Here is a 27,385-nt window from a genome sequence, read left to right as displayed (position 1 = left end):
AAAAGTTAGGCCAAACAACTACAACTTTTCCAAAAAGTAGTTTATGAAAAACTCATTCTAGAAAGTAGAAGCTATTTCACATAAACTTGGCCAAACAGCACCTTAGTGCTTCTGTTTCTAGGGGCTTTTTTTTAGGTTTTGACCTTTTAAAAGTAGTTTTACAATATCCAAAAATATAGTGTTTGGCCAAATTTCTCCTTTTACATTTACAAAAATACTTTTTAAACTTGCCAAACACCCCCTTACTCTTTTATGAACCTTTTTGCCATATATTTTTCTTTCCTTGCCCGTGTTATTCTAATGAGGAAACATTAACAAATTCTCTCTTTTGGGTGTCAGGGTAGCTTAGATGCAAAACCATAATCATCAAGCACCCTCTTTTGGGTGTGGTAGCTTAGATTGAGGGGAAAGTAGCAACTATCTCGGCTTGAGGCACATCATGAATCACCAGACCCAAATTAAATGCTTGTTTGGATTAAAAAAAAAAAAAAAAAAAAAAAAAAAAAAAAAAAAGTACAAATCTAAGCCTATGTCAAAACACAAACAATTCCCATTGACTCGTAATTTTGATCTCTCGAAAGAAAACTAGTTACCGTACCTGAAATAATCAAGATCGAAGTACTTCATAATTCTTCATTTTGAAACGCATTGGAAGCAATATTCAATTAATCGCGCTAATTTGAAATACTATCGGTGTTACAAAACAGGAAATAGGTTCTCTAGTAAGGAAAGAAATGATACATGTGTTATCTTCTAGCTGCAACTAGTACAACTACAAAAGCATGTATAGGGTTTGTGCCTCGTCTCAAGCCTCCAGAACCCCAGATGACTTTCCGAGTCCAAATAATACCAAAAACAAACACTGCTAGTTAAGACCACACAACAACAATTTCAAACAAAATTATTGCATAAAATATAAATTGAATCACTGCTGAGCACATTGAACACCAGGCATTGAGCCTGCCTCATCACCCTCATCATCTTCTTCATACGCCTCCTGGAAGCGCTGTTGTTGTTGCTTATTGCGCCTCATCTCGTCCTCCATGTTAACATCGTGAAGTGTGGTCTCCTCACACTCACTGGTCTCCATGTCGGATACCTCCTTTCCAGGTTTGGATGGCAATATTTTCTTCAATGTTAGAGATTGATCTGGCGGCAAGGAATTGGGGAATTCCACATTGAAATGGATGTACAATCGACCTTTCATGAATGGTCTTCGGTGATGTGGCATACCCTCGTCATTGATCGCCTTGTATTGATCAGGTTTGATGACTTCCCCAGGGTTCGATTTGACCAAAAGCTGTCGTCCGTCGAGATGAGTTAAAACAAACTGAAACCCGCAAAGAGCCTCCGTTAAAGTTAACTTATGCTCCACATAAAGATCGTCAAACTTCCGTTTGAATCTTGGGTGCTCTTTTTGGTTGATCACAAAGACAATGTCGCCAGGGACTGTGTCGGGCTGCATTATTGGAGCGGAAAAGCTTTAGTTGCGTATCAAAAAACGCTTACTGTAAAACTAGTTCAACAATTTTGTGCCCCAAATGCACCTGATAAAGTACTTCGGGGGCGGGACGGTCACCTTTGAATAAATATATCTTTCTACAATTAAAGCATAATACAGTCTGTTTTCTCTTGTATTCATGCTAATACTTACTGTTCATCCCGGAAAGCTCTAACCTTACCATTGTGGCCACCCAAATCTTAGGTTCAGGCTCTGCCAGTGACAGGTATACCATCCCTCATAAGACGTGAAATAAATTTTTGGAGGTGAGGTGACTAAGGTCAGTAATAGCCTAAAAGGGGTTGAATTCAAGCCCCGTCTCCAAATTTCAGAAAACTTAATTGAAAAATGACAAGCATAGGTTGTGTTTTAACTACGGCACAAATTTGACAAAACCAGACCCACTTACCGCCTCATCGGCTTGTCCCTCAAACGTAATTTTCTGACCATGCTGCATTCCTTTCTCTACATGAACCTCCAACACCTTCTTCTCTTGGGTAACTTTGTTTCCTTTGCACTGTGGGCATTTGTCCTTTTCACTGATTACCTCCCCTACATTATTTTAATCAACAATAAATAACTGACGATTAAAATCTAGTAATTTATGCACGACTCAGAGAACAGAAAGTCGTTACAAAAATACCTGAGCCTCTACACTGTGGACAAACACTCTGCATCTGCTGAACCATACCAAGCCCAATCTGTCTCATAGTAACCTTTACACCTGAACCTTGGCAACCATGACAGGTACTAGATGCTCCACTTTTTGATCCTTTCCTGAAATATCCGAGATTACAAATTGAGTATCACTACCGTTGGATCGAAATTTGTTTTCCACTACTGCTACTAATCATAACACGCGAGTACAACAGGAAATATAAACCCTTTGTTTGGATAAAGGGATTTGAAAGGTCGTGAAGAGGAGTGCAAGGGAGAAACAATTTTCCTTGTTTGGTTTATAAAATTGGGTTGGAGAAATCTGGAGAGGAGAGAAAATGATCCCAGGTTCCTGATTATGAGACATCCGGGATATCTTAATTTAACTAAAAAATACGTAAATCTCATGTATTACTCCCTCCGTTAATATTTTCTCTCGTTTTGGTATGTTTTAAAAAAAATGACAATAAATACTTACCCTTGACTTACAGAAATTGAGGATAATTTAAATTGTAATGGAGGCTAGTAATTACTACATACTCCCTCCGTACCACACCAAAGGTAACGTAGGGAAAAGTGGAGTATTTAAGAAAATGTGGAAAAAGTAAGGGTAAAGAGGGAAAAAATAGGTGGGGTATGTAATTGTGGGTTTAATTGTGAGTTAGTAGGTGGGGTATGTAATTGCATTTTGTGTAAATATCAAATGGTTATAAGGATAATTTGGTAATGTTGTGGGCCAAATAAGGAATGTTACCTTTGGTGTGGTACGTCCGTTTATAGTAAGTGTTACCCTTGGTCTGGTACGGAGGGAGTACATAACTAGGGAAAATATACACCGTAAGTTAATAATGAGCACACACACAGTGACACAGCTACATACCCTTTACATCTGGTGCACAAGATATTCCTGGAAAGTGAAAGTTTCTTAGAGGTTCCGTTGTACAAATCGTCCAAGGAGACCTTCAAAGTGTGAACTACATCTTCACCTTGCTTTTGCCTCCTACCTCTTGAGGAGCCGCCGCCTAAGAAAAAGACAAAGGTAATTATCACGACCACAGAACAAAGAAGATTTTCAACAAATCCCATTCCTAGTTACATTTACCGTCGTAATATCGTTAAAGCTTTGAAATAAATATGTATAAAACAGAAGAACAAGGTGAAATGAAGGAAACAAGTTGGCAGAATATTTAACGGAAGCATTACCTCCAAAACCACCAGGATTAAATAGATGCTCAAATATATCAAATGGGCTGTGGGAATGACCACCGCCTCCCATCCCCTCCTTCAGAGCATCTTCTCCATACTGATCATAGATCTCTTTTTTTTCGGGGTCACTTAGAACTTCATAGGCTTGAGCCAACTCCTTAAACTGAATCAAGGGTCGTCAACAGAAAGATAAAAGATGTCAGAATGAAATTATTCGGGGGGGAAAAAAGATTATCCACAAGACCTGAACTCATAGTACTTGGTTCCTAAAAACCACTAAGGGGGTGTTTGGTTCACCCAAAAAAGGTATGAGGTATGGGTTTGGAATGAGCCAAACTCATACCAAGTGTTTGTTTGGCAAATACAAGGGTTTCATACCCATACCTCAAACCCATGAGGTATGGGTTTCTCATACCCAAGGAGGGGGGTGGGTATGAGATTGATACCCACGGGTATCAAACTAAATTGATTGAAAATATGAAAAAACAAATTATAGCATATTGTAAATCCAATTTTTTATATACTTATTTGGTTAACTAATCATTTTCATGATTTTATAATATTGAAAATTATTATTTATAATACTTTAATTTACGCATTTTAACCTTAATTGATGTTCAAACCCATACCACTCAAAAATGAACCAAACACAAGGTATGAGGAATCAAGTTCCAAACCCATACCACTCGGGTATGATTCCTGATTCCAACCCCATACCCGTGCACGAAACAAACGCCCCCTAAAGGAATAAGTATATGACCTAGGAGCCAATAATTTTTTTACGGATAAAATTTGCCTACTATTGACGCACTTGTTGCGAAGATCGTTGTTACTTCAATAGGTTATGTAATCATACAATAATCCGTCGTTTATTACAACCATAAAATGGTAACCGTTCAATCATTAATAAACTTCATTACAATTTCAAAGTATGGAATATAAAAATTCCTATGCAGAAAAAACAATAAGTGCATACAATCCTATAGCAGAAACACATCTCCGACAAAGCAAAAGCTACTCTTACCTTTTCGGGATCTCCACCTTTATCAGGGTGATTCTTTATGGCAGCTTTTCTATATGCCTTCTTCATTTCATCTGGACTGGCAGACTTCGAGACACCAAGAACTTCATAGTACTTGGTGTTGTCACTTTTCTTCGGAGGACGGCCAAACATGATTGAACCCCTTCACAGAATACTGAAGAAGAAAACACGGAATTTCACGGTGAAATCCTAGTTCACAAAGATGTTTTACAACAATGGAGCACTACTCAATGCACTACCAATTATTATCCAGACACAAGTTCTGGTAATTAGTAAGATCAGCTAGCTCGGCAGTAAAGCAGAAGCGAAACTATAAGATACGGAAGATAACCAACAACATCAGAGCCTTAATCCCAAAATGATTTGGGGTCGGCTGACATGAATCATCCTTTAGAACCGTGCATGGGTGAACGCACACCTCAAAATGCGAACAAAATACAGAAGATAACCATTTAAGATAAAAATAAATGAACTCAATGAGGTTTCATTCACTTGAAACCTTACTTGCCACAACACTACATAGATCACCGTGCTAATAGTTTCTTATGTCACTTTTAGACAACCCATACAATTATTACGGAGCAAAAGACGGTTTTCCCTACTTAAGGATGATAGATTCCATTATTTCAATTCTCTCCGGTAACAACAATCCTACAACATATCAGGTTACCAAAACTATCAACCAGCAATCCAACCACTTCAAAAGTTCCAAACTTTCGACAAATATTAGACAAACAGCAAATTTCAACCTACCCTCAAACCATATTTTCAAACCCTAACCCAAAAACCCATAAAAAAATCAACTTTTCCAACATCACAACCAAAACCCTAATCCAAGAGTCCCAGATAATCAACAAAAATTACCCCTTTTCAACTAAAATCAAGACCTAAATAAAAGATCTAAGCTTGCAGCAGAAGCATAAAAAAACAATCAAATCACAAAAAAAAAAAAAAAAAAAAACAGAATTAATAACAACATAAAGTTAAGATCTTTGCAATAAACAGAGAAATTAAACAGAAAACTTACCAAAAAATTAAGAGGATTAAGAAAAAGAGAAAGAAAAGGGGGGTTTTTTTCTCTCTCTATTTCAGTTTCCTCGAAGTTAAGGTAAAGAGAAGTAAGGGTTTGAGGAAGTCGGATGTTTGGTACCACGATTTAGTTTTATATACGGAGTATATAAACACATCATACATTACGTATTCGTGTCCATCACCTGTACCCTTGTAGGTGTAGGAGTAGGACTTTAGTTTTGTTTTAGTCAACTCGGTTGAAGACGGTTTTATGCTAATATAGTTGTAAATTGAATAAAAACACGGTTTATAGTAGGTAAAAATGATTATTGAGAAATTACGGTTTACGATAACTTTGTGTAAATCGGTTTATTAAGTATTTTTGTTTTTAAAGTTATTTTTTTAATGATGATAGTGTTTGATTTGTTTAACTTTCTAAAATGCTTGAATATAAGTCAAATTTATAAAAATGATTTGTTGCCGTTTGTAAGAATAAGTATCTATTTTTAATAATACGAAGTACTCCGTATGCTCAAAAAAGAAATTCATCTTATTATGTTAACAAATGAAGATGTTTGGCGTTGCTAATGCCCCTTTATTTGTACTCTAATGTAATCTATGTTCTCCGTTTAGTTTTATTTATAAAAGTTCATCGTTGTCAATGAAAAAAAAAATGAAGATGTTTTTGTTCAAGTGACGGATATACATGCATATCACTTTTAGTAATTTGTTTTATTTTGTTGTGCTTTTCATGGCTAGATACTTTAACTCATAATTCTGCTCATTAATTTTTTTTTTCTTTCCATTTGAACAGTTTATCTATATAGTTAGATTTATTGTCTAAGATTAAAGAAAAGTATATTTCATAAATTCGTGTGTGTTTGGCACACTTAGATTGCACTACATATAACTTTTACCTTATGTGCAATTGGTTTAAAAGTTTTGGTAGTTACATTATGTTACTTCGTATATAAAATCTTTTTCCTTCGGTTATATGGAGGATTTTTTTGTTGGGGGTGAATTTTTGTGATGCTCAGAAAATTAAAGATGGGGGAGGGGTGGGGGGGGTGGGGGGGGGGGCGAAGGGTTGTTATTGGTGCTACTAAAGGTGGTCGACACATAACTTCAAATCGTTGACAATATTAATGAAATTTTTATTTTGCCCCTCATAATTTTCACTTAACATCTCTAATGAATTTCAAAATTAATCGAATTAACGAATTACAACTAAGCGAGTGAGCAAAACAAACTTAATCGAATTAACCAACTAAATTTAATCGACAAACAAACCAACTAATCGAATTAACAAATTACTAATAACAAGCAATACTGATTTAGCCCAAAAATTAATCAATTTTTTTTTTAATCGAAGTAAAACTAATCAGATTATTTACCAAAAAATAGAAGTGAGAGTTTTATGTCTCTGTTGAGTCTACTCTCATGTCTCAATAGTCTCAACCGAAACCGATTCTATATAGACTCAATTTTAATAAATGCGTAGAAGTTTGTCAGAAACCACATTTTATTAATTAAGTTGTTCTTTTAGGCCTTTAATAAGTATTTATGTACATTTGCAAATAAATAAATTGCAAGTAATGTAATTATGTGATGAAATAAAAAGATTTATTCGAATACGTATAGGCTATGGATGTCATTTGGGGTGAGACGAAGGTGGACTTACGTTCCCCAGCACCGTACCCACCAATTGGTTGCCAGAACACATGAATTGACCAACTCATGTGAATTGCCCAAAATTCGTTTGATTGACATCCGGGAGTTGAATTAATACAGGAGTTTCCAATTACTTCGAGTTCGGGGGGGGGGGGGGGGTTGCTATGTAATCAAACTCCTCCATTCGAAAGAGTTGGCAATTCAAGGGAAAGAAATTCCCATGATTTGGCGGTAACCAAACATCTTTCATTTTTACAAATCATGGGATTTTCCAATTCACCCATTTTTATGGGAGCAACCAAACGGGATCTAAAGATAGTATAAAACTCTCGCCCCACCGCCCATAACATGTACAAATCTCCAAAACAGTGCCCGCCCAAACAGGTGAAATCTAACCCGTGCCCGCCTCATTTAGTTATAAGATAATTTTATTAAATTGTTTTTTGATACAAGTTTCTTTAATTCATTATGATTTTCCAATTTTATTTTTACAGGTTAATAAAAGAAAATTACAAATCAGTCATGACAATATTACGTAGTAGTTATTTTCCATAATCAGCGGGTATACGGATATCATGTGAGATCTCTATCCCACAACCAATGGTGGGTACAATATTTATACCCATACTCGCCCCACGGCCACCACCCACCAAAACTCTACTAGTACCCGCTCTAACTGGGGCGAGTGTGCTGCAGTACTCATTTATACCTATCCTATTGATATCTATAGTAGTGGCCACCAAAGCTCTACCCGTACCCACTTCGACTGAGCAGTAGTGGCGGGGTACTAGTGGTCATACCAGACCTTGTTGGAACAATCTAAGGTTGTCGAGACTATAAAATGAGAGCATTGGCCCCGATAGCCCTGAATAGTTCAATGACCAAAGCAGACGACTGAATGCTCGAGAATGCATAAGCAGCGAGAGTCTACGCCCTCCGGCCTGAACGAAACCACAAAATTTAAAACGAAGAGCGAGTGATCGCACCCCTCCTTGCCAAACAAAAAAAAAAAAAAAAAAAAAACTGTAAAGAAATGTCTATTAATTGAAATTCAAATGTTGCTGAAAAAAAAAAATAATGAGACGAAAGCCATGTTCAAATAGGGCTTCCAAAGGTTCTGCACCAGTAATAGACCAATGAAGTCAGGCTTTAACAGAAATTCATGCAGATGCAGAAAGGATGAAGCACACCCTTAAAAAGGAAAGAGCAAAAGCAAAGCTCTAACTCGAGACTTAATTAGTCGGTCTTCGTCTAAGCCATTATTTTTGCCGATCTGACATAAAGGCTATCAACAACCTTTCCAACATTAGCAATGGTGTCGAGAGTAGCCTCGTATATGGCATCGGTCTTGGGGTCGTCAAAAATAACGAGGCATCCTGCACCCTGATCAAGAGTGCCAGCAAACTTCTTATCCAGTATCATCTGAGATAGCTTCCTCTCGACATGATCAACAGGGAGCTCAATCAGCTCTGCAATGTGAGCAATTTCGACCCTAGAGAAAGGCTCAATCAACCTGCAAAATACAAATGGCAATGGCAATTGAGACCGATACCAACCCAAAACGGACAAGATCCATAGGAAAAGTTCCAGTCCAAACCCACACCCAAACCATTTTCAAGGAAACTCTGCATCTGACACAATTCAGTAACATTCCATTTTACACCCAAAACCGACTGGATCTGACTATACATGATTTATTTACAATTTTTTAAGCTTCATTGAGTTGAATCAAGTTTCGATGGAGGTGGTGGGAATTTGGATTTAAATCGGTGATTCGATAAGAAATCGGTTCAGGTTTGAATTCTTTTTAATTTAGTCCAAAGCCCATCCATTGCAATGCTTACCTGCAAAGGTTCTGCTCCAACAAAGTATCATAAAGAGATGAAAGGTGTCTGTGAACGATTGGATCCTCCTCCAACTGGCCCTTAAACTTCTCAAGAGCAGACTCAAATAGTTTCAAAGAACGCTTGGAATAAGCATCGGCTACAGCTTTCATGGCATCAAGCTCCGGGCCCAAATACTGGAGACCCGCTTTAGACGATATAATTCCTGCCACATCATCAGCTTGGTTCACCATGACTTTGGACAAGAGCATGTATTTAAGACTGTACACTGCCCTCGGGTCTTCTAGGGCATTGAAGGCTTCAAATGCTTCATAAAAGTAAGAATAAGCAGTTTTATAGTCTTTTTCCTCAGCATGGAGTATTCCGCTTTGCAAATCGATAGTCCCTTGTTGGGCAGGGGGGACATAAATGGCGTTGGCAGCCGTTCTAGCAGCTGTAAGGGCAGCCTTGGCTTTAGGAAGGTTCCTCAAGGAGAAATGAAGTTTACTCTCTAGCAACTCAATGTCAACCAGAAGAAGCTTGTCATCTAACCTCCTCACTTCCTTTATCAGGCCCGCTAAGAGTGACAAGGCTTCGGAGTATTCCTTTGTCTCCATCAACAGAGAAGCAAGTCGGGCCTCGACACGTTGGCGAAGGAAAGTCCGCTTTTCGTCCCGGGTCCATTGGACCATCTCTTTGCAAAGGGTGATCTGGAGTTCAGTGGTGTTTGGGATCTTCGCCACGGCGTCCATAATTCCTCGAACGATTTTTGCGGTTTTAGCCTTGGGGATTAAAGAGAAAAAGCCCATTAACTGGGTTAGAAGGCTACATAGGTCTTGAGCCCGATTTTCTTGCCTAAGAAGATCGGTAAGATTCGTGATTGCTTGTTCCTTGGTTCGCAATGCCTCGGGGGATGAGGAAGGATCCTCTAACACTTTGTAAAGGATAGAGATGGATTCGGCCAGAGTCCCGGCTTCCAAAGCCTGAGCAATGGATTCAGTGGTTGCAGGATAAGTAGACATTATAACTTCTTTTGATTGCAGCTGCCGTACAAAAAAAATAAAATAATAAACAGGTTATAGACTTATAGAGAATGAAGTTTAAATCATACCCTTTGCGGTCTATTACATGTGACAGAAAAGAGAAGATGGAGACAAACATTCCCATACATAAAAACTTGAGACAATTTGGAACACAATTTTTTTTTTAAAGATAGAGACGACAAAGAAAGGTTCCTGTTATCTAAAACTAAGAGACTTAAAAATAAACAAATTCCAAGATACTGCAATCCTCAAAAATCCAACCTAATAAAAAAGGTTCTACAAGTAAGAACTAAACGCTTTGCAATTCTACAGCCCCCCGTTAGATTCGGTATCTGGTAACACACAATTAACTGTTGATTTTCTAAACCTAGGCAAATACCAAACAACGCTACCCTACCAGTTCACTTTTCCAAGCTCTCTAAGAAAAATAGTGATGCATCACAGTCAAACACTAAACCAATAACAGTCAACCTACCCACAAAGCATAGTTCACATATCAATGAAATCCCAGAAAATCAACCTCCATAATAATATATACGAAACTCTAATGACAAAAATCCATTAAATGCATCAAAAGAGTATCCTCTAACAGAAAGTATGAGAATAAAACACGATCTAAGCTAGAAGCAGAAGCCGACAAGGGCAATCAAATGATAGACAGGCCACAACAATTTTTCAAAAAATTAGCGCTTAATGAACAAATAAATACTACTGGTCAGGGGCCCTTTTCCAGTGGAAAATCATACAGTTACCTCACGGGGAGTTAGCCGCACCCACGAATGATATAATACTACTGTTGCTTTAGCTTTACTCACATCAGTAGCCTATTTTTATGCGGGTCTTACAAAAAAAAGGTTAGATTATTTTGGTAAATACATTCAACCAACCTCAATTCTTTTACCCATTAACATTTTAGAAGATTTCACAAAACCTCTATCACTTAGTTTTCGACTTTTTGGAAATATATTAGCGGATGAATTAGTAGTAATTGTTCTTGTTTCTTTAGTACCCTTAGTGGTTCCTACACCTGTCATGTTCCTCGGGGGTACAACAGATACTTTGCCAGTACCTCAATGGTTCCCAACTTCCCATGTGGCGGGATAAACAGGGTAGGATGTATGTTGTATGTCCTCAATGTTAAACACACATGTAATTTACTTAGATGACCAATAATACATCCGAAAATGCACCTACACTACGCTATTTTATGATATATCAAGAATTTCTTTTTTAAGGAGTAAAATAACACCAAGGGGAAACAAATTACAAGGCTACATCTTAAAGAACATGAACATCCCTAAACATCTCTATTTCAGAACTTTAAAGATTATTAGCAGCCTCCCAATTCCTCCACACACAAATTAACCCCGGGTGTTCCATTTTCTAGCTCTATGTTTGTTTAAGAGATGTTCTGGTTGACCCTTTTGTTTTTAACCTTTCACAGAGTATCCTTAGCGGCATAACTTCCCAGTGACTCATAAATGGATCAAAAAAAGGAGGAAATTTGTTTTGAAGATTACAAGAGTGTGGGTAAGGATGGTCATAGCAAGAAAAGAGATGGGTAATTGTTTCCAAACTTTTAACTCAGCCAAGCAACAAGTCGATAATACACCAGACGCTATTTTGATTAGCTACCTATGCAGCAACCAATACTGCTTACAATGTTCAAAACGTTCTATTAAAACAAGAGATTCAGAACAATAAACAGTTAATAATACTAACCAAGCAAAAGTACTCAGAATATAATCATATATAGTTCCTATTCACAAAATCCCAAAAAAAACACCTAGATCGAAAACAATGTGTTTAAAACCGAGCTCAAATCAAACAATTTATATAATATTATCCATTTCTAAAAAGAACAGCAGCAAGACGAGAAATCTATACTAGACCTAGCAGCCTAGCAACATAAATGAGTCGAACAATGAAAAGTCATGAAGCCTAGCAGTAAGAATCAAATCAGGTTGAAATCTTTACAATTAGCATAGAAATAGGAAGAAAGAAAATAAACAAGTTAGAATCTTTTTCTACAAAAATAAGGTGATGGATTTACCATGGCATAACCAAGGGTGGACGGAAGGAGGAGGGTACAGCAGCAGCCTACGCTAATATTTACAAACACGCTTTTCTGCTCTACTTATTCACAAGGTTTCTGTCTCACCCCACTTTAACTCGAGAAATTGAACTAACCTAAAGCTTAGTAAGAGCAAACGGGTTCACGTAAGAAGCTTTTTGCGTGTCTTTTCCTAAAATTTGTCGCACTTACTTATTACTCCCTCCATCCTGGTCATTTATTTACCTTTTCCATTTTGGGTGTCTTAGTCAATTGTTTACCTTTCTATTTTCGGAGTAATTTTGATGGCAATTTGGTCCACTTATCATCCAATAATTGGCCCCTCCTCTTTCCTTGGTCTTTGTGTCAAAACCAAAGGGAAACAAATGACCGGGACGGAGGGCGTACTTCCTTAGTTCCTTATATATTTTCATACTTCTGAACCCAAACTTATAACCATTATAGTCCTTCAACTCGATTAATCCGAACCAAACATCATCGCTCCACCATCGAATAGATACAACAATTTATCCCAGATAGCTCAATAGATACAACAATTTTGCACCAGTAATAAAAATAAATCTAATAATCAACGGAATCAGAAAAATTCCCCAAATTCATTGTCTAGACAAAAAGAAACAAACCCAAAACCCTAAAAAATGAAAAGAAAGATCCTAACTTTCGACAACCCACATTGAATAACCTAGTGCTAGAGATCTTATAAGAGGAACCCACAAAAATAAAATCAAAATTAGGGATTTTTAAGAATAATTTGATGGAGTAATTAACAAGTTACTAAGATCTAAGTAAGAGGTTTTTGCTAGCTTCAGTATGAACAGAAATCATGTAACAAAGCAAATTAATTCAATTCAATTATTATTGATAAAGAGAGCATAAATTAGAAAGATTATAAACTCACCGAATTTCTACTCTTTAAATTTGAACTTCAGCGTTGCGTTTTTCAGCGAAAGAGAAGAGAGAAGAGAAGAAAAAGAGAGTTTGTTTTGTCGATGGAACTTATTCTGGGGATGAACAACTCCGACCCGACTTTAGTACTTCAAATATTAGGGAATCGGGTAATACCCGTATAAGTTGATTGTATGATATGGGTATATATAGACATGGTAAAATCTACTCGATCTGAATGACCGATCTGATAAGGCTGACATTAAACCCGAAATTATGACCTGAACTTAACTTAATGGATCCGAATTGGCCCAACCCAAAAGTGATCCAGTCTGAAATGACTCAGCTCAAAGTGAAAGAACCTATACAATCGAAATGACGTATTTAAGGCAAAATTCTAACCCGAAGTGACCCAAAACGATCTGACTCGAGGCGTCTCGACCGAAAATAACCGGATAATTACCGACCCCTGAAATGACCCGACCGTAAGTAACCTGGCATGACATTCTAGGTCTACTAATAGTCTAGGTGTACACGTGTCAAGATTCAAGCTGGTAAAGACTGTTGTTACTCATCGTATGATAAGGTTCTATTTGATAAAACTAAAACTTAAAAAGTACGTACTTGAACTTTGAAATGATACGTGAAAACTAAAAAGTTAACTGATAAGGTAGCTGAAAATTGGGACCTGATAACTGACAAGGTAACTTATTATACTCCCTCCATTTTTCTATTTTCACCTCATTTGATTTATTGCGGTCTCCAAGACGTCACTTTGACCGTATTTTTCGATGTCTATATGTTGTTGTTTTTTCTTTAAATTTTTTTTCGTAAAAGATGTCTTGATATTAATTGTATGACAAATTAATTGAAAAGGTAACTGGTTTTTTTTTGTTAAATGACATAAAAAAAATATGATAATCATTTAATTTTATAGAATGAAGGGGTAAAACAATAAAATAAAATCAGTTCAAATACCTTATTTCTCAAATACTACCCTATATAACATTTTATTTCAGGCAATTTATTTGGTTAAATAAACTACTTGTCAAACAATTGCATAAAAATAAGGTAACTGCAATCTTGATCAAATGAGCTACAAGAAATGTCTTCCCAAACATTCTCTTTTTACTCATCCCATGATTACTTTTATTCTGAAGACTATTGTGCCTAATCTCTATTTCAACAATTGTTATACTCCCTTCTATTCACTATACTAGTTTGAATGTCCGTGCGTTGCAACGAGGTAATTAACTTATTTATAATGCCAAAAAATAAAAAAAACATAAGGGTTTAATGTTTACCTTCTATGTCTAATGATTTGTTTACATATTATTAAAATATCTCTTTAAAAAAAAAAGATTAATATATACGTGGGTTAACTCTTATTTATAATTATAAAATCACTCCACCTTATACTAATCTTTCGATGTAGGACAATTCTACTATTTATACGTACTATATCATCAAACTTGCATTGTTTTTCAAAGTGGGACAAATAACATACTCAGAGAATTACACTACCACTTTTGCACTTAGTTTGACATTCAACCAGATCCCGAATACCGAATACGGTTAATTGTTACTCATTATATCTAATAGTTATATTTAAGTTTAATAATATGATCAAGTACTCTCCATTAATATTTGTCGTTGTTTTTCTTCATTTTTTTTATTATAATTGAGATACGGAAATTTCTTGTGGTACCTCTTAATTTTGTCAGATTTTCCATGTTACCCCTAATTTTAAGAATCTGCCTATAGTATCCTTAAGGTTCCATTTTTTTGCCCATGGTACCCCCTAATATAAAGGCTGTTAAATGGACGTTAAGTTTGATGGCGTGACAATAAAATAACAATTAAAAAATAACACCCCCTTATTGTTTTATTGGTACGGATATCTCTCTTTTAAATGAAAGTTTAATTAACTATATCATTATAATATTGGAAATTTTTTATGGTAACCTTGAACTTTGATAGATTACACATGGTACTCCTAATTTTAAGTTTCTACAAATGGTACCCCATGTGTTCACCTTTTTCTTTTCCGGAATACCATTTGACAACTTCCGTCATAATGTCATTACTCCTATGACTTTTGACGCCTTTTTCTTTTGTTATCGTTTATTACACAAACACTTCATCATCTAATTCTTAACTCCATATTTTGTTTAATAATTAATACCTAAATAACAAAACACAAATAGCATGACATGCTCAATTACTTATCTAATTACTGAGTAACAGCGCTATGAAAAAAGTAAACACAAGGGTATTATATGTACAAACTTAAAATTAGGGGTATTATGAATAATCTAAAAAAATTCGAGGGTAACATGAAAAATTTCCATTATAATATTAACCATTTTATCGATATTTCTCCCACCTAAAAAAATGTTACAACTTTAAAAATTTAACATTTAATTCAAGATTATGTTTAAAATCTCTTATATAATAAGTATACTCTGAGAGATTCAATATATTTGGGATGATACCTAAGTTCCAAGGATAAATCCTATTTATAATCATGGGATCACCCCACCTTATGATAATCTTATGATGTGGGACAATACAACTATTTATACGTAGTATATATTTATCACACCTACATTATTTTTCAATGTGAGATGAATAACATATTTAAAAGTACATCATATTTTTTGAACCTAATTCGACTTCCAACCCAATTTAATTATAAGCAAATACTATATTATCTATAAATATTCATACGTTTGTTTTTTATTTTTTTATCATAATTAAAATCTGTGCAAATGATATGAACATATACTCTAATGATAGAATTTTTTTTACACAATTTTAATTATATTATTTAAACCTAGTATATTTACCACACCTACATTTTTTTAACATAATTCTAATTATATTATTTAAACGTAGTATATTTACCACACTTACATTATTTTTCAATGTGGGATATATAAAATCTATAGGTAGAAAATATAATGATATAAACTTTTAAGAGCTCTCCAAGACAATACTTAAGAGACTCAAAAGATTTTGGGTTGATGCATAAATTTCAAGTAGGCCTCCTATTTATAATAATAGAATCACCCATCTTATACTAATCTTTCAATGTGGGACAATTCTACTATTTATATGTAGTATGTTCACCATACCTACTTATTTTCCAATGTGGGACAAAACATACTAAAATGTACACAATTTTGCATATTAAGAAATACACCATCTTTAAGATATGCAAATAATATGAAATTTATACTCTAATGATAGCATTTTTTACCACAAAGCTAATTATATTATTTTCATAATTTTTTTAACGATATTTTTTTTGACAATGAAATGTAAAAGTTTGATATAAAAATTGGAAATATCACTTGAATATAATTTAGGAAATATACATATTATAATAATTAAAAGATTTTCCACTTTATTTTTTACATCAAAAATTATACTTTCCTAAATTTGTTTTTGATGATGTGGACGCTCTCAGATCGCTCGAAAAAACTCTCCTTTATATAGATATATAGATATAGATTCTTCCCCTTTCCTTTTTGAACAAGGAATAAGAAACCGATTTTGGACCACATAAAACACATTACCCCACAATCCACATGTAATTTAATTTCGACCACACAAATCAACCCAAAAAAAGGAAATAGGGAAGAAAACCCGAATAATCCGAATAAGGAAATAGGGAAGAAAATGATGAATAGGAGGGAGTATATGAATTCATGGTTTTACTTTCGTGTTCTATCTACTCGTAAAACACTTCCATTCGTAGGAAACAACTCCGTCCATCCCAATTCACGGATTATACAACCAGTTGTATATGTTGTACGATGTAAAATCTGAGCTTTGTGATAAAGTATCTGAGCTTTATGTTAAATAATATGAGCTTTATTAGAAAGTAATGAACTCATCCAATTACACATTAACAACATGAACTTTGAATTAACTCAGAAAAAATACATATAAGCTCGGATTCTTATACCTTTGTTGTACAATGTTTACGGTACAACTGAATGTATAATCCTATTTGTGGTCCATCTCCCCTATAAGAGGAACAAGCATTCTCCAAAAAAACATATAACTAAATAAGGAAACAACAAGACCTATTTCATCAAATTATTATTATTTCATCAAAATATAATATTTAATTAAATTATTTCTTTTTATTTAATTTAATTTATAATCTTTTAATTAAAATAAGATAAGTTCGGTATAATTTTACAAGCCGTAAATTTCTGAATCTTTTATTATTGTTATCATTATATATTAGAGAATGATTTGACATATACTTCGTATAAAACAAAAAAAGCAAAAATCATTAAAATTATTTAAGAAAATTCATAAAAAAAAAATTTAGTATTATGGTAAAAAAAAAAGATTCTTTTCATGAAAATTTACATTTTATAACTTTATTAATATCTTCGTTAATTCACTGTTCATTTTTTTATTATCTCATATTGAAATACAATGAAGTGTATGGCAAGCAAATTAATGACGAGTCAATTCAAGTATATAAATATATACTTTATTAAATTATATTGATTAGTTCTCCATTCAAATTTTTTTTTATCATCTCATTCTTTTTCTAGTGTGGACATGACTGTACAATGTTTGATCACCTGCTATCCTAAGCCCTAAATTTCCGCCCTATCCCTCCATTATATAAATTCTCACCTCCCATATCTCAAAACCCTAATAAATCCCGATTTTCCTATCACCTCCCCTCACACTACTCTAGGGGTGAGCAAAAATATACGATACGGTTTTATAATACGGATACGATACGGTATACGGTTTGAGTTATACGGATTTCCGTATATACGATACGAAAATCCGTATATACGATACGGTTTTATAAAAACCGTACCGTATCCAGGTCGGGCAAAAACGAAACCGTATATACGATTTCTGACACGATTTGAAGTTTTTGTAAAAAAAAAGATTAAAAAATGCAAAGTTACTCTTTCAACTCCACTATTTTAATGTTTTTTATGATTTTTTTTACTAACTTATCTCAATAAACAAAAATCAGCCCTTTATAAGAGGTGGTCATGTTAGAGGTAATTATTAGCTCTTGAGTAATTACAATGTTTAACTGGGCATTTGTCATCAAACCGTATCCGTATATACGGATTCCGTATACACGGTTTTTCCGGGTACCCGAAAATCGTATATACGATTAAACCGTATCGGATCCGTATAGTGATTTTTGCGATTTTTAAAACCGTATACCCGATACGATTTTCAAAACCGTATCGGGTATACGGTTTTGCTCACCCTACAAAATTCTTACTAAATCCTCATTTTCCTTCTTGCAAATCTTCATTTCCACGACATGATCATGATGTCAATTTCAAAGTAGACGAAACAGCTGCATACGTCAACAGTGAGTTTTTTCATCAATATTGAAAGAAGGTGTCGCAGGCGACTGACTTTGAATTAGTTTGAAAAAAATATGAATCTAAAGTTTAAATATTCTAAAGTGGATTTACCACAATAGTATTGGGCGTTATCCGATTTTTCTGGAGTGGCTAACGTGAACTTGACACTAAAATGTTGGGTCACTTGCTATTTATTGCCGGAAAAAGTTACCCTTTGAGAATGTATCACTTTGTGGGCTAAACGGTTCAACGAATTACCGTAATAAAACTTTGAAAAGACGGTCTTTTAGAGATAAACTAGTTTTATATATTACCCATAAAATTCACGAAACTAGCTATATTGACACGTTTGTTGTGTTATGCAAGCCCGATCGCATTGGGCTCTCAGGACAAAAGCCCTTGTAAGAAAAAAAAATATTATTCAATATGTATATTTCCATACGATATCGTCAATGTATATTTATGTTATGTGTGATGCCCCGCGATAAAGTGGAAAGTAAAACTAATATATACAAGCGGAAAATGAGGAGTTTTAAAAACTTTTATTTAATAGATAAGGTTTAGCATGCGGGAGTCACTAACATTCAACGGAGAAAGAGTATGCGGAAATAAAAACATAGGTACTCGCTATCTCACACGTCTATACCCCACATATGCATCTTCACAAACCTGTCATTCATGTAAACATGAAAGCCACAGTCAGTGGGGAGTAACTCAAGGTTCTCCCAACCACAAATTGTCGAAACAAACATAATAAGGAATATAAACATATAAGCACATTAAATAGGATGTGAGTGACTTGAATCATAACCAAACATGGGATCATACATGTTTAAGACAACAAAGATAAGGAGAAAGGATGAAGTAAATAAGTAGATAAGGCATAAGCAACAATAAATAAATGGAGAAGGATAATAAAGAGGGTAAACACGATTATTTATCCACGAGCACGTATTCCAAGAAGATATGACCAATACAACCATCCAAATAATGCAAGACCTTTACTACACTCATTAAATATAATTTCTCCTGGTAGGACGACCCTAAAGATCATAGTAACACGGTCCTAGTCTAAATCTGGTCAAACTCTCGAAACAGAACGGTTCTCGATTTGACATGCGGCAGAACAGTTTGCATCCAAGACTCGATCGACAGAACGGAAGTTGAGTACCTACATTCGGTAGAACGGTCCGAAAGAGGCGGAAAAAATGAGATAAACCCGTACTTGGCAGAACGGCACAAGTAGGCATAAAGGTAAATCAAGCATATAAGATAGCATTATGGCATTTCCACAAGAATACGACTCCTCACAAGTAATTATTTATAATAAATCTTTCATACTTGTATTATATTAATAAGCATTTCATTTCATAAATATACATGCCAATTGAATAAAATATAACAAGCGGTAATAAACAATTTGCGTTATGTAAAATACGGGATGAAATGTAAATAACTACAAATAGGTCATTCATAAGTCAACACCATCATAGAAGATTGGCCCAAAAACATAAAGTATATATACAAGCCCAATTACGAAACACCACAAATCGTCAAATAAAGGAAGAAGGAAAACAAGATGGATAACCAAACACCCCAACCCGTGACCACCCAACACCACCAGGCCGTGACCAAGCCACCGACCCACGGCCAGCCACCAGACCCTCCCAGCCTTGTCCACCGCCTGCCCCCACGGTCAGCCACCAGCCGTGGCCAACACCTCCAAAGGCGGTCAACACATTACAACAATCACTTACACAATGCAACCATACATGTAAATAACAAGACAAGTTCATGAGCATGTTTGAGACGGGAATTCACATCGATATTACTACTTATAGCAACCACATACATAACCTACATTAGCCACCATTTACCCGCAAATAACACCATTTACCCGCCAATAACAACCCACACAACCACCAATTCGACCACCCAAACAGCCCAATAGGGCAGCCGTATGCAGCCCCAAAAATAGGTCGCGGACAGCCCCTGTTTCAGCTCCAAAAAATGTGTCAAACAACCCGAATTTCGACTACCCAAAACAGAGTATAAAGCCGCATAAACTGTGCCAAAAATAGAGCGTGATCGGGACAATTTTAACATGAGTTTTTTAAGCATATGCAAGACGGAATTTCTCCCACACAACAAGTAATAACAAGATGAATTTGACATGTATAAAGCAAGCTCAAAACAGTCCCGAAATACCACAAAAATCGTTCCACATTTCAGCTCTAAAGGCCGCCATTCACGGCTCCAACACAGGACCCAAAAACAGTCCATTCGAGTCCAAATTAAGACGGCATGGAAAGCAACGTTGAGACGGAAACAAGCACAACTAACCCATGAATAACAACCACTAAATTTATCCTAACAATACTCGAAAATACCATGTAAAACAAGCCATTTCTACCCGTCTTTTGGGACAGAAATGTACCCGACTATCATACTTTTCTTACCCAAAAAACACATAGAAGATGCAAGCCATGAAACTACTTCAAACAAGCATGTACAAAGACTAATAAAACCACAAATTCAACCACACATATGAAGAAAGCATAAAGAACCAAACTTTATGATAAAAAAGAGTATAAACCGAGATAAAGGGTGAAATTTCGACACTTTGTCGAGTAATATATCACCGTTATCTTGAAAGCTCTCTAATCTTCAAGTGAATGGTGCACAATATAAGAGTCTCCCTCCGGGTCTTCAAATTCTTCACCTAGAAGCAAGGAAACAGAATGTTAAAGCTAAAAATTGAAACTTTCATAAGGTGACAGATTTCGAAACCTCCACAAGAGTGGAACTTTCTTACCTATAAAGTTGAAGGACGGAAAGAGGAAGAGAATGGCACAAAAATCAAAGAAAATGGTCGAGAAATGAAGGAGAAATCTAAGTTTGAAGGGTGAGTATCAATGGAGCTTCCATGTTTGTGGTTACTGTGAGCTTTGTTCGAAAAAAAAAATAGATAGGAGAGAAGTGTGACCGGTTGAAAGGTGTATGAGAGAAAAAATTATTTTAAGTGAGGTGTAAAAAGGTAGGTGAGTGTGTTGTCGACTTGTGATTGGTCCGGCTTAATCTAGTCTCACAAGAGAAATGTGACGGTGTTTTGCTAGACGAGAATACGTCTCAAGTCTACTATAACTTAAGACGAATTTATTATTATTATTATTATTATTATTATTATTATTATTATTATTATTATTATTATTATTATTATTATTATTATTATTATTATTATTATTATTATTATTGTTATTATTATTATTGTTATTATTATTACTACCCGACTAAAAATATATATTTTTATATAAACTAAGCTTTAAAATATAATTTTTAATAAAAATCATGCTTAAAAATGAAATTAAATAATTTAAAATAGGGTTATTTCATGAGAATAATCCAACCTAAGCCTACTCTTCTCGTATTAATCCCACCTAATGTTTAACTGAAAATAATCCTAACTATTGCCCCATTTAGCTTGCACTGAACTCATCCCAAAATTGACTTGATATAACGGGTTTCCCAACAGGTCAAGAATATAGGTCTAATTTTTTTTTGTTTTTTTTTGTTTTCTTAATCCTTCTTCAATTATCCTACTTCCTTTGGATTATACTAACATTAATAGTAACAGTCATCATTAACAACATTTCCTGAAACTGACTCCAGTTTAACATCACCAAATCAACCAGCACCGCTCCTCCATTACAGGTCGACCTTATGATAACCCCACCAACTCCTACTACTACTACTACTGTCAAGTGTCAACCCTTTCCTCCATAAACTTCAATGCATCCAAAGCCCGAACTCCGAGTCTGAATTTGTTTCACGATACCGTGTCTCCTCCTCCCACTGGCGCCACTCTGCGCGGCGGAACTTGACCCGACTTCAACGCTTCCTCACTGTAGATCTCACGCTTTGATTATGATGTAATGTGCCACCATTTTTGGTGATGTGAATGTTTTTAATTGGGTGGTTTTAATTGATTTGAGGGAAAATTGGGAGAAATTGTTAGGTTACTATAACGGTGAGTCGTTCTCACATAACCTGCAACCAGCGGCGGGGGATGGGCGGTGGGCGTAGATTCGGTGGTGGGTGTGCGGCGGGGTATGCCAGTTTGGCAGGGGATGGTGATGGAGGCGGGGTGGGATCTGATTTTTAGTGTTTGATGAGGATAAAGGGATGAAAATTATAAGAGATGAAAAGTTTAGATCGACTAATTAGGGTTATAGTCCAGGGAAACCGGTTGTCCAGGTTTCCCTTCCATCGGTTTAGTACAAGTTAAATGGTGTAATAGTTAGGATTATTCTCAGTTAAACATTAGTTAAGATTAATATGAGAAGAGGAGGCTTAGGTTGGATTATTCCCATGAATTAACCCTTTAAAATATTTTTAAAGCTATTATACGAAAACAGTGGGTTTTACAATCTTATCTTTATTAATACAAGAACATTTAAAGCATTCTCATGAAGTCACGTCATCATATGCATTTTTTTTTCCAAAAATATAAGCAATGGTGGGCCCCACCACTTTTATTTAATTTGCCCCAATTAATTTACTTTGCAAGTTTACGTCTCTGTGTATTTCCTTTTCCGCCCTTTTTAAAATTAATATTTTTCTTTTATTTCTTTCTGTGATCTAATCTTGTAGTGTATTCAGAGTCTGAGTTAAAGAACATGAGAGAACGTTGGATTTAACAAACGGGTTAAACGAACGAGTTAGGGGACGGATAAATATAAAAAAAAAAATATGGGTTGGGTGTATTTTAGGTCGGGTAAATTACGGGCCAGATACATACGGGCTTCAAGTTGGTTTAGGCCTAGAAACGGGTAGTTCAACGTCTATTTGTGTCATCTTTTAAAAACTGTTCTACTACGTTATTTTTATATAAATCCGTATTTTGTCAACTCAAAATTTATATAATAGGTACATATTCACCTAGATGTTTACATTTATATTATTCGGTGAGCACTATTTTAATGAAACTTAAAAATCTAGGTTAATAGGAGGGGTACTATTTTGTAAAAAGTAGTAGTATTTGATATGTAGATATTGTCGGTTTTTCAATGTAATATAAAATAATTCTCAAATTTGTGTGCTTGATGGCGGGCCTAATTAAGAAATTTGATAGTTGTCGAGTCAATAACCATATATTCCGTCACACGATGAAATTATGTGACTTCGTCAACTCTAAGTTTATGATACATTGGTCGTAAGAACAATGTGAAATGCGCAGGTAATATAGACGTGAGATCTACTTTCCAAATAATTTGAAAAAAACATGAAAATTGATTGATCTAAAGTTAAAATGTAATATTAATTCAGGATTTATGTTTTCTTTCATTTCTTAAAATTTCCTTCACATAAAATATATTTTGTATAACATATGCAATATCGCGTCTATATACCGGAATTATTCATCCCCCTATAACTAAATGAATAAGAAAAATCAATGTTTTTCCCGCCTAAATGCTTTCTTCTATAAGTGGGCCTATTTTTTTTTTTGTTATCTTAATTCACTATAATTTAATACGTTAGTGGGCCAACAAAAAATTCAACGTGTAAGTATAATTTTTTCTGTAAAACAAAAACTCGGTAGGCCGAAACATTGATATTTTATATTAATACTACCTTATTTAATAATAATAGAATTTACTTAACTATAGGCGCAATCTTTGCCACAAATAAAATATTCAATATTCTATATTTCTATACACAGAAAAGTTCTGATTCCAAACATTATAGTGTTTGTATAAAGTATAATATAGATTATAGAATATAAATAAAGAGTATAATTAATACAGATAAAATCTCCAAAATCTTATAGGATAACAAGGCCATTTTAATTAACGTACAAAAATTAGTTATGATGTATAAAAAAAATTTGACATTGAAATTGAGTTTGATTAAAGCTAAGTAAAAAAAAAAAAAAAAAAACTGACTATATAAATGAAACGTGTCAATTTCGCTCTTTTTAATCTTTCTATCTGCGAGCGGATCCTCTCCAGTTCGCTAAAGAACTGGATGGTCCAGTTCATGTATTAAGATTCTGCCACGTGTCTTGAACTACAAGCAATGGCTCCAATTATTCCAAGTAACAGTTTGTCTGTTCTTTTTGACAATTTTTTCCCTTACTTTCTTCTCCCCTTAATTGCAGCCCCTTATATCCACCATTGTCATTCATGAAACTTTTATTTATGAAACTAATTTTAACCGAAATTTCCAAAACATATAGCAAATCAAAATCTAATATTTTATGAAGATGGCAAAACACATCTTCATGAAATCTCAAAAGTCATTTCAAATTTCAATTTTAAGAAATCGCCATCTATCCACCATTGTCATTTAAGAAATTTCTTTTTTTGTCATCAAAAAAGACATGCCCGTTAAAAAAAACTTGCGTTCACACAATAAATACGGAGTAATTTTTATACAACATTAATTTCCCAAAAAAAAAACAATTTATAGGACCCATAGAAAAAGATGCGAATTAAAGCTAGATTTGCAGGTTTTTTTTAGTCTTATTTTCTTTTGATAATCTTGAAGAAACTACATTAATGGTGTCATGGTGGATTTAGAAGCAGCTAACTAAGAAGATCAAAAAGTAGTGAAGTTTTAATACAAGTAAATTTATGACATGAAGTTTTTTGCTTTATTTTTCACCCAAAACACGTGTTGCAATAGGGAGGGAGGTATAATTTTCTTATAGCCGTTGATTTTACATTACTCCACGTGTCAGCATCTGAATGTATGAACTGGACCATCCAATTCTTCAAGGAACTGGAGAGGATCCGCTCGCTTTCTATCTTATACAACTATACAAGCTAACATGTTTTAATGTCCAATATAAAAATTATTTTGTGCCTTTTTATATATTCTTTTCATAAAAAGATTTAGGGTGCGAAATCCATTAACTTGAAAATTTAACTGAAAAATCCAAATCACTCAAGCTAAATGGATAAAATTTAATCCAAAATATAAGAACAATGGTAAACATTACACTTGAAGTTGCACAAATGTGCTTTCAAATTTATGAGTCCGAGAAACATAGAATACTTTACATCAAAATTTCAAACTTCCAGTATGCCTCAAAATAAAAAGGTTCTCCAAATAGCAAATAAGTTTAGCGCAAGGTTACCAGATACGTAATACGCTCGATACGAATTCGTAATACGAATTCGCGATTCGCTTTATTTAGCGTATACGATACGTTAAGTAGAGCTGATCAAATGGCCCAAGCCCATTGGCCCTACCCGGCCCGGCCCGGTTTTTTGAAGGGTTTGGGCCTTTAGTTTTGGCCCAAAAAAGCCCATGGGCCGGCCTAAAAAGGCCCAAAATATTTTGGGGCCGGGTTTGGGCCAAGCGTTTGGCCCAAATTTTGGCCCGGCCCGGCCCATATTTATTAATAATGAATATTTTTCTAATAAAACCTATTAAAGTAGCGTTAAAGTTATACTCAACTCTTTACAAACTCAAGTATATTTTTTTAGATTTATAAAACAAAGTATACATAACATAAATCATATCTAAGAATGCATGATTAAGCATTCTAAAGTGGCGATTTTTGTCATTATTTTATTTTAGAGAGCAATTAATATGCATTTCATCATATTTTGTGCAATTTTATACACTATGTATGTTTTGAAAGTTGTAACTGAAGGTATTACGCTAATTATTTCCTAGGGTAAGTCGTAAATTTTAGGGCCCGAAAAAGCCCATTTAGGCCCAAAAGCCCGCATTAGCCCATAAGGGCCGGGTTTGGGCTTGTTAAATAAGCCCACGCATCTGGGCCGGCCCGGCCCGACCCACACAAATGGGCCGCTTTTATTAGAAGGGCCCGGCCCAAGCCCGCATTGGCCCGGCCCATGATCACCTCTAACGTTAAGTGTATTACAAATAACATAATTCGCTAATACTGATCGATTCACTTCCCTACTAAACTAAAAGAATAAAATTTGCTCACAATTTTCCCGCTCAATTGATTGACAAATATGATGGACTCACATTAAAATTACGACTTTTAATTTATTGACTAAAGATTGCATCCACCGAATAAAATATTACAATCAGAATAAAATATTACAATCAAATCAAATGCCAACTAAAAATAGGCTTAACACGACCATTATTCACGCTTAATATACTCGTAGTATACTTATTTGTTCTTTTTTAAGTTGATGGTTGGAGTTGATAAGGTTTCAATTTTAATTTTTTTTTTTCTAAAACAAATTGCCTTTTTTTTTTAAAGTTGACTTATTCTTATTAATATGGGTAGTTCTTAATAAAGGATATGGAGTAAGATTCAATAATTCTAATTTCTCTTATTAAAAATAAAAGAAAAAAGAATATAGGGGTGAATAGTATTTTTAATTGTTTGTAAATCGCCCTTCTAGATGTGTCGTATACTGTTTATATTTATTACCGGGTTATAAGGTCAATATGCACTTTATAATAACATAGTACTGACCCTATGTTGGATTATGCTATTCTATCATAGTCAGCTATCATTATTTGTAATAATAAAAATAGGTTCACACAAAAATAACTTAATCTAAAAGTCCTTTGAATAATATACTTTTTTTTTAATAATATTACTAACATTATAATTAGTACATTACAACATATTATTATAACTACAACTCATTTATGTAAAAATTAAAGCTCAATTAATTTAACCCTCACAAATGCCGTGCTTTAGCACGGGATCTCAGCTAGTTACTATTAACACATACATTGCAAATTTACAATTATAGAAAACAGACCCGTGTATTTTGCACGGGTATGAAACTAACTTTGTTTTAATGGTCGAGTCAGAAATCACTTTTGGGGACTTTCTTGTCCCCCTTTTAATACAAGAACATTTAAATCATTCCAATGAAGCACCTCATCAAATGTTCTTTTATTTCCCCAAAAAAAACGCAATGGTGAGCCCTACCACTTTTATTTAATTTCCCCCAATTGATTTTCTTTATAAGTTTAGGTCTATGTATATTTCTTTTTTCCTCTTTTTAAATTATGTTTTTCTTTTATTTTTTCTTTGATCTGATGTTGTAGTGTATTGTAAGCCTGAGTTAAAGAACATGAGAGAACGTTGGATTTT

At 34.6% G+C, this 27,385-nt stretch overlaps 2 protein-coding genes across 2 annotated transcripts; both read right to left on the bottom strand.

The window, feature by feature from the left end:
* Positions 1-636: 636 nt before the first annotated feature.
* Positions 637-5,628, bottom strand: LOC141605227 (dnaJ protein homolog 2-like). Its single transcript, XM_074423919.1, has 7 exons — positions 5,434-5,628; positions 4,389-4,560; positions 3,362-3,527; positions 3,039-3,180; positions 2,145-2,278; positions 1,911-2,053; positions 637-1,459 (listed from the first exon to the last, which is right to left on the bottom strand). Exons 2-7 carry the CDS (start codon positions 4,536-4,538, stop codon positions 926-928), a joined length of 1,269 nt encoding a protein of 422 aa, XP_074280020.1. The 5' UTR covers positions 4,539-4,560; positions 5,434-5,628; the 3' UTR covers positions 637-925.
* Positions 5,629-8,112: 2,484 nt separating this feature from the next.
* LOC141605226 (26S proteasome non-ATPase regulatory subunit 11 homolog) lies at positions 8,113-13,094 on the bottom strand. Its single transcript, XM_074423918.1, has 3 exons — positions 12,927-13,094; positions 8,933-9,954; positions 8,113-8,601 (listed from the first exon to the last, which is right to left on the bottom strand). Exons 2-3 carry the CDS (start codon positions 9,931-9,933, stop codon positions 8,340-8,342), a joined length of 1,263 nt encoding a protein of 420 aa, XP_074280019.1. The 5' UTR covers positions 9,934-9,954; positions 12,927-13,094; the 3' UTR covers positions 8,113-8,339.
* Positions 13,095-27,385: the final 14,291 nt, after the last annotated feature.

The sequence above is a fragment of the Silene latifolia genome, chromosome 10, assembly GCF_048544455.1.
Source record: "Silene latifolia isolate original U9 population chromosome 10, ASM4854445v1, whole genome shotgun sequence".
Lineage (NCBI taxonomy): Eukaryota > Viridiplantae > Streptophyta > Magnoliopsida > Caryophyllales > Caryophyllaceae > Silene > Silene latifolia.
The sequence above is the reverse complement of the archived record's forward strand: the minus strand, read 5'-3'. Positions and strand labels throughout refer to the sequence as shown.